The following is an 8,553-nucleotide window of genomic DNA, read 5'->3' as shown; positions in this document are numbered from 1 at the left end:
TGATGGCGACAATCCATGTACCAAAACAAATTTTAATAGGTGGTTGTATGCTGCAGTACCATGGGTCAGGCCAGCATGCCTGTTGAAACATTGCTCCATCCTCGTTCTGTAGATGTCACAGCTTTCATTATGTTCCTGCTTAATGGAATGGATTTTTTTCCAATCTGTACGGACTGGGTAGGCCTCCCTTATTCTCGAGAAGAGGCCATGTGCATTCTGTAACTGTCCTGTGACAATTTCCTTCCTTGGTATATTTACATCAAAATCGCCTTTCAGGTGTAGCCATTTCAGTTTGAAAACTTTGCGAAACACTGTTTCCAACTCTGTTGCGGATGGCTGATACATCGATATTAAATCCAACACGGATGTACACCAGCGTTCCACATTTTCGGTCGGACATGGAAGATCCTCCACAATTCCACTTAATTCTTCTGGGGTCCAGTTGTGTCGGACCTGGACTGTTTCAGAGTAAGCATCACAGATTTCCTCTGCAGCTTCAGCAGGATTTGCAGGATACGACAATAATGGAAATGTCTGATGTGGCCCAGCTTGGCTGCGTGTCACAATTTTGTGGTTGGTTTGGTGCGAAGGCTCCACCTGAGGGTTGTCATGGATAAGGGGACCACCGTCGACTGTTCCCTGCTTTGTGTTGCCATCCGTGATGGGGAAGACCGCTGCTGTTGCTAACTGCAAAGCTGCTTCATATAGTGCCTTCACTTGATCGAGTTGCACTGCCCGTGGCTGGGCTGCTGGCAGTACCGGAGTGGCACTGTCTGCTTGTCGTTTGATCTCCCCCCTGGAGTGTCGTGGAGAGCTCGCCTGCCAGTCTGCAGGGCCCCTGTAGGTGTCGGAATGGTAGCCCTGCCGTGTACGGGCTCCACTGTCCTCCTCCTCTTCCTCCTGTGACTGGCTGTCGCTATTGTCACTGAGATCACTGGTCAACTGTGTCTCCCTTACTGAAAGTTCATTCAACTGCGTCTCAATCATACGCAGATATTGTCTGTGTGCCCTCGTTGACTCAGTCAATTCACTGATCAGGTCCATTTTCTGGGAACGTAACCGTTTCAGCTCCCTCTTAAAATACCTTCTACCACTGGTGAATAGTGAAGAAAAGTGGGGGGAAAAAGCAGAGCATGGTCTACTCTAAAGTGCAGCAGGTAGATATATTTAATTATGAGTGAATAAATAGATGTGCAGCAGAAACTGTCCCTCAGTCTAGTCTGTTTAGCATGCATATGATACTCAGAGTAATCTAGAGTAGAGTGGCGACACGCTTTGATCTTGCCGCAAAGCCCGGGTGCCTATGCTATATAGTTCCTATATTGCTCCTATGGCTGGAACTATATCCCATTGAGATAGGATGAGCACTTCCGCATTCCATTGTTACACTTACAATGGGAGTCAACAGAGTGTCATTACTCTCCTACTAGATTACTCTGGTGATACCAGATTGCGCCTCATGTTCATATTCTTCCTATTACTTATGTAAGGATGAGGATGTCTCTTGTTGCTTTGTCTGTTCACAGCTCATTATGCATTATATACTGCATGTCATGCTGTTTACAAGTTTGTCCACCAGGGGATGGTCATGTAACACACTTCTAGGTTTTGCTCATGATCAGTTTAGCTGTCATGTTAGCACTAGCAGTAGTCTCTCAACAGACTGGCAAAGAGGGCGCTGTTTTTCCTTTATTGTTTGACGATGGGTTCTCAGATTGTGTTAGCAGAGACAGTGGTGACCCTGCTGATGTTTAACTTCTACATAAAATAGAACCAGAACCTACTGTACATGCCAACACATGCATAGGCTACTAACATTATAACATAGACACAAATAGCCCTGTCTATAGTCCAGAAGACTATATCTCATTTGGCCAGGGGGACTGAGAACAAAATGCATTTATTATCAGATAGAATGAACACATGTTTTGCATATATTTTCCAGTGGCCCCGGCCTCAGTGCCAGGAACCCCCTTGAAGATGATGGAGAGGTATTATGATTATTTATGATTCTTCGTTGTTATTTGCTCTGGTGTAACGTGTGCGCTATTGTGATGTCTTCACTCTGCATTCATTGTTTCCGTGTTGCTTTGAATGAAAAAAGTTTGACGAGGCTCTTTCATGGCCAAATCCCTCTTGAAAAGGGTTCGTTTTTTTGCCAATAAAGTAAAATGTTGTTAAAATGTCAGTTTAGTTACCATAGCAGCTTGTCTTCTGCTGCTGCTGTTGGATGCGTTTGTGTTCATGGTAACCGATGGGAGCTTCCTCTACTACACACAACACATTGTGGAGAGAACATTCTTCATTTTCAGGACTTTTGTCTTTATTTCAAAAGGCACAAAGAAAAAAACATTACATTATCTCATCAATTCAACTGTTTAAAACTGTATGAATAGTTATAGTTAAGTGACAGCCGTCGACTTTACAGTAATGAAGGTGCATTCAGTTCCAATGCGCTTTGAATGGGTTTCATGCCTTCATAATGGACTATATGTACAGTATACCAACTTCAATGAGGTGTTCATCCAACAATAGAGATAAGTAACACAAAGAAAAGGATACAATACAAAGTAAAGTTGCTTAACTGTGATTTAAAAAAAATCTTTAAATCTTTAAATCTTAAAAAAAAGAACAAAAACATGGTAATATATCACATACATAATTTTTTTTGGAACAATAACCTCCTATTTACACTATGGCTTACTGCTCATAACAAACACTGTTCTGTAAAAAATATATATAAACAAAACACAAAGCAAAAAATGGAGGGATTACACATTAGCTTGAATGACAAAGCAAGATTATTCATATTAATACCCTAATCGCATAAAATATGTAAAAGTAACAATTGTATAGCAACCACTGACTATAGCCCTTCATCAAGTTGACTATTTTAATTATCCTACACGACTATTTACGTGTTCCTGTTGCCTGCTTGGGATATTAATTCTCGGGGCATGGTTCCATAGAGGAACCACAGAGAGCATCCTGACTGGATAGGCGGCGGTTGGGCCTGACGTTTGGGACGGCTAATATTTGTAGTATTATACAGCGCCAGCATGGATGACTGACCGTGACACTAAATACATTGATTTAACCATGCCCCCATAACAAGCTAAATAAAAACGCAACAAGGCTTCCGTTTCAAAATCACATCTTCTGTCTGTCCTCGTTTAGCTATGGTCTGTGTGGACTGGGAGGAATTATTTCTATTTACAACCACAAACACCAGGTAAAGTACAGTACTTGTTCTTCTGTCTGTCTGTTCCTGTCAATCATTTATTTATTTATTTTTTTGCCCCTTTTTATCCCAAATTTCTATTTACAACCACAAACATCAGGTAAAGTACAGTACTTCTGTCTGTCTGTTCCTGTCAATCTTGTTTTCTTTTCTTTTTTTGCCCCCCACACACACATATCTGTACATTGTCACCTCACCTGGAGAATGGAGATCATACCGGGAGGATGTAGAGCCTTCATCTTACTACTACTTAGGATTATGTGCAGTGACTATATACAGTATATATCACCCTCCCCGCCCGGCTTCTCTACCCCGAACATGGGCCAAATGTGTTCGTGTAGATGCTCGACAAAGCCAGATGAGGTGGATTCGAACCCCCCTAGACTCCGCAATGGCGGGCACAGCTACTTTACTGTGCCACCCGAGCGTCTCAAGTGTCTATGGGGCCTGGACTCCTGTCTCAGCACTGGGTCCAGCTTCAACAACTCCTTGTTGATCTATCTCTTCATACTGGTGGTATTCTGTCTCCTCACTGGGTCCAGCAGCTTCAACAACTACTTGTTGATCTATCTCTTCATAGTCTGAGTCGTCTGCCTCTTCAATGGAGCCAAATTCAACAACTACTTGTTCATCTATCACTTCATACTCGATGCCAGCTTCAGAATCAGAACCAACAACATTATAATACTCGATATCAATGTTCTCATTTCCGACATTATAATGAACCGTCGCAGTGTCCCACACTCCTGCATTATGTCTTCTGCTGGCCTGGAGAAACACAGAAACACCCAACGTTAAGTCACTGAATCACATCTGGCTGAAAACCCTCCTATCTCTCTCCTAACTCTGGTTTAACTGTGATTTATACACATTCCAGTCTTGTGTTGTGTAAAGATGTATTACCTGCCAGAGACAATAGAGGGCATGGATGGGTACCAGCAGCACCAACAGCAGCACCAACAGCAGCACCACCACAGTGACTGTAACTCTGCTGCTGTCCTCAGGTGTCAGAGGGACTGTAGGAGGGACTGTAGGAGGGACTGTAGGAGGGACTGTGAAAAATAAAACATCATCAAATCATGTAAGAACATTTGATAAACCTTCATGTTTGATTGAATCATGCCTGACGGAGATTCATATTGTGAGTTTAACACATTTAGACCTGAGGCCGATTCTAAATCAGTTTTCTGAAAAACCTGTGTTTCTATGTCAGTGGTGCTCAGCCTTTTTCATGTCAAGGACCCCCCTCCCCCTGCCACCAGAAGCAAAGATTTGAGTTAAAAACATTCACTCTGAAAGAATATATATTCAAAGAATTGAGCCACATTTTCAAGATTCATCAAAAATAGCAGACCTGCAAGCTCGTAGCGTGGCACTCGGTGACGCGCTACAAGCTTGTAGGTCTGCTATTTTTCAACACCCAAAAGGGGTTCCCGCCCAGAATGGTTTAAAGGTAATTTCATTCAGGTTACCTGTGACGGTGAGAGAGAGGATGTCGCTCTCAGAGGAGACATTGTAAGAAAACACGTTGGTGTGATTTATAACAACGTCGACGTGATAAGCACAGCTGTAATTCCCTTGGTGGCCGGGGCCTGCTTCGAAGAACAGGAAGTTGGCAGAGTGATTGACAGCTGGCTGGGTGTGGCTGTGTGTGCTGTTGGCTCCAGTGAAGGTGAGGTGGAAGGAGCCGTCTGGGTACTGTGGCAGGATGGAGCAGCTGATGCTGAAGTTGGAACCTTCCAACACCTGCTGCCCCTGCTGCTGGCCCTCAGAAACCCCGTTTAGAGACACCTGATGCCCCTGCAGCTGGCCCTCAGAAACCCCGTTTAGAGTGGGGAAGACGCTGATGTTTGGCTTAAACAGAAGATCTGTAACAAGACACGAGTGATTGAATTATAGTACAGCAGATATTTACAGTATAGAGTAGCCAATGAGATGGAACCAAGATTAGAGATCCAACATATTGTATGGCTTTTGCTGAAATTAGACGATGCAAAAAAGTTATTTTAAATTCATTCAGAAAAAGAAACATCCTGTTTCTATGCTGTAGATAGGTATAGGTTAAGTGAGTAGGCAAGTAGACGGACGTCACTGTTTGTGTTACCTGAACAGATCACCTCCAATGTGACAGTGGAATTCTCAGACAGTGTCATTCCACACTCCCTCAGTGAAGCCTCGGTTCCAACACAGTCAGCTGTGATCCACCACACAGGTTGAACCGTTGAAGCAGGACTCCTTTGTGTTGAAACGTCAGAGCCACAGTCCATCTGCCTACACACGACAGAGGATGACTTCAGGTTCCAGTCGGACTGACCATCCACGGCTCTCCAGTCTCCCTGGTGTTGCATCTCCAGTACACCACTACAGTTACTGCTTCCTCCAACCAGCCTGACGTCATCAGGCTCTGTACAGAGACAAGACCGTTACAAACCATTTAGAGCAGACATGACTTGTGAGCCGAAAGTGTTCAGTTCTCCCACTCCATGTTAATGGATGGTGGTGTTCTGTTGGGACGCATACTTTGTTTAGACATAGCATTGGTTAAGGTTGGTGAGGGGTGCGTTAAGACGACCGGATTAAAGTTGGTGAGGGGGGCGTTGAGGGTTGGGAGAGGGTTAAGGTTAGGTTTAAGTGTGCTGCACCAGCTCAGTGGCCTTGTGGTTAGAGTGTCCGCCCTGAAACTGGGAGGTCGGGGGTTCAATCCCCGGCCGGGTCATACCAAAGACTGTAAAAATGGGACCCAATGCCTCCCTGCTTGACACTCAGCATCAAGGGTTGGATTAGAGGGTAAGTCCCTGCGACATACTAGCGTCATGTCCAGGGGGTGTACATCAAGCTGCCTCACGCTACAGAAACAGGAGTTAAGCTCCTGCCCTATGGGCCTCATGGCTCGGCAAGGCTACTTACTATAGGTGTGCTGCCCCGTGGGAGGTTAGGGTGAGGGTGAGGGTTTGAGATATCAGACCAATGGTATGTCTAACCAAAAGCATGCACCCGTTCTGTTAACAGATGGTGGGGATCTATTCAGATTTCAGATTTCAGATTTTTATTGAAGGGACAGCCTCTTCAGATGCAGCATCTCATTTTCAAGAGGGACCCATAAAACCAAATACAGAAAAGCATACTTTCCTAACACTGTCTAACACTAACACATGGTGAGCTGTCACTCCCAAGACGGCAAACGGGTGACTTCTTGTAACGGAAATGACCAAACGTCAAACTCAAAACTCAAAGTTTGAGCACGGAATATCACACCCGTTATGCCATGCTCAGCCAATCACAGCACATAATGGGAATAACGGCACAGCTTCCAGCCAATCACAACGGCCAACCACATCGCCAATGTCGGCGCCATACATGGTTAATTTTGCTGCAATTCCGTCCTCAAATTTTGGCGGCATAGATGGTCATTTTCCCTCCTCATATTTTGAGGACATTACTAAAATTATTAGATCATACCTGAGCAGGTGAGTCCAACAGTCTTGTCAGGTGAGCAGGTGGTGTTTCTAGTTGAGTCTGAGGTTCTACAGTCCAGGAGAGCAGACTCGTTGCCTTCACACTGGAACTCTTTGGTCCACATCGAAGCGTTCAGGCCTCCATAGAGCGCCCCCTGGAGGACTGAAGGAGCCCCGCAGCCAAGATCCCTACAGACCACCTCTGCATCCTGCTGGTCAAAGTCATCTTCACACACTGAGACCCACGACTGGTTAGATTTCACCACCACTCTGCCTGAACACACACCGGTCCCGTTCACCAACCTCACAGAATCTGGAGAGAGAGAGACAAAGTGTGTTCAACATTTTTATTCATTATTCACAACAGATGAAAACATGAGGACACACACACACACACACACACACACACACACACACACACACACACACACACACACACACACACACACACAATTTATAATGTAGGCATTTAGCAGACGCTCTTAACCCATTCAGGACGGGAACCCTTTTGGTGTTTTAAGCATTGTGTTATACTTTAGTTATTGAAAAGCGCAGCACTAGCTTGTAGATCTGCTTTTTTTTTAATCGTGAAAACGTGTGCAAATCATTGGATTTAAATTATTTCAGAGCAAACGTTTTCATTTCATATGTTCGCTTCTGGGGGGGTCCCTGGAACAACATATTTTCAGATATGCCAGCCACATACATATAATTCTGGGGGTCCTGAAATAGTTTGAGAACTACTGACATAGAAACGTAGGTTTTTCATTTGTAAAATAATCCTCAGGTCTAATTGGGTTAAATTAATCCAGAGCGATTTACAGTAAGCAAGAACAACACGGTAATACAGCAAATACATAACACACACACACACACACGCACGGACACACGGACGCACGGACGCACACAGATAGACGGATGGACAGACGTATGGGGACAGACAGACAGACAAGCCAGATCAATTTAATAGCAGACTGTACAGATTACTGTTATTGTTGAAGTATTGTTTGTGTTACCTGAACAGATCAGTGAGATCACCTCCTTACTGACATAGGAGGGTTCAGACCTCATTGCTCCACACTCCCTCAGTGAAGACTCAGTACCATCACAGGAAGATATAATCGACCATGCATCAGTATAACGAGCAGAACTCCTTTGTGTCGACAGAGCAGATCCACAGTCTATCTGCCGACACACTACAGATGCTGCCTTCAGGTTCCAGTCAGACTGACCAGCCCCTCGTCTCCATTCTCTCTGGTGTTTGATCTCCAGTCCACCAGTACATTTACTGCTTCCTCCCACCAACCTAACATCATCAGGCCCTGTACAGAGACAAGTGAGAATACCGTAAGTACAGTTAAACAAAGTACTATTACTTTTCCTTACAAAAAGATCCTAACAAAGAGTGTAGATTGTTATGTCAGGCTATCGAAACCACATCCTTGCGTTTGTTTTCTGTTTTAACTGATTCTAGCCCCTCCCTGTGTCGGTGTCCATAGTCGTGTCATAGTGTCTGAGCAAATAGACAATGTGTCAAATTTTACGTCATGCTGATGTGCCCCTCACTTCACATGGGTGTGATTTTTCAAATAAGATTTTGGTTTGTAAAGCTGTCCTATTTTTGTCCAGCTATGTCCAGCTTTCAGTGTTTACACAAACATTGGATACAAAAGTGTGTAAACCAAAACATTGAGGACAAAAGTGTGTAAACACAAACATTGAGGACAAATGTGAGGACGCAAATTGTAATTGGCCGGAATGTGATGATGTATGATGATAAGAGCGCCCCTCACTTACACACGGGTGTGATTTTTATTATTACCTGAGCAGGTGAGTCCAACAGTCTTGTCAGGTGAA

The 8,553-nt window shown here is 44.3% G+C and overlaps 1 protein-coding gene across 1 annotated transcript; it reads right to left on the bottom strand.

Moving 5' to 3' along the window:
• Nucleotides 1-3,679: 3,679 nt before the first annotated feature.
• Nucleotides 3,680-7,767, bottom strand: LOC308315147 (uncharacterized protein; the record flags this gene model as incomplete). The annotated part of the gene is made up of 5 exons (XM_080762986.1): nt 3,680-4,009; nt 4,145-4,293; nt 4,714-5,109; nt 5,346-5,645; nt 7,713-7,767. The coding sequence occupies 5 exons, from the start codon at nt 7,765-7,767 to the stop codon at nt 3,680-3,682; spliced, it is 1,230 nt and encodes a 409-aa protein (XP_080619112.1).
• Between the last annotated feature and the right edge of the window lie 786 nt (nt 7,768-8,553).

The sequence above is a fragment of the Protomyctophum bolini genome (assembly GCF_963924005.1).
Source record: "Protomyctophum bolini genome assembly, chromosome: 5".
NCBI classification, from domain to species: domain Eukaryota; kingdom Metazoa; phylum Chordata; class Actinopteri; order Myctophiformes; family Myctophidae; genus Protomyctophum; species Protomyctophum bolini.
This window is presented reverse-complemented; position numbering and strand designations above follow the sequence as displayed.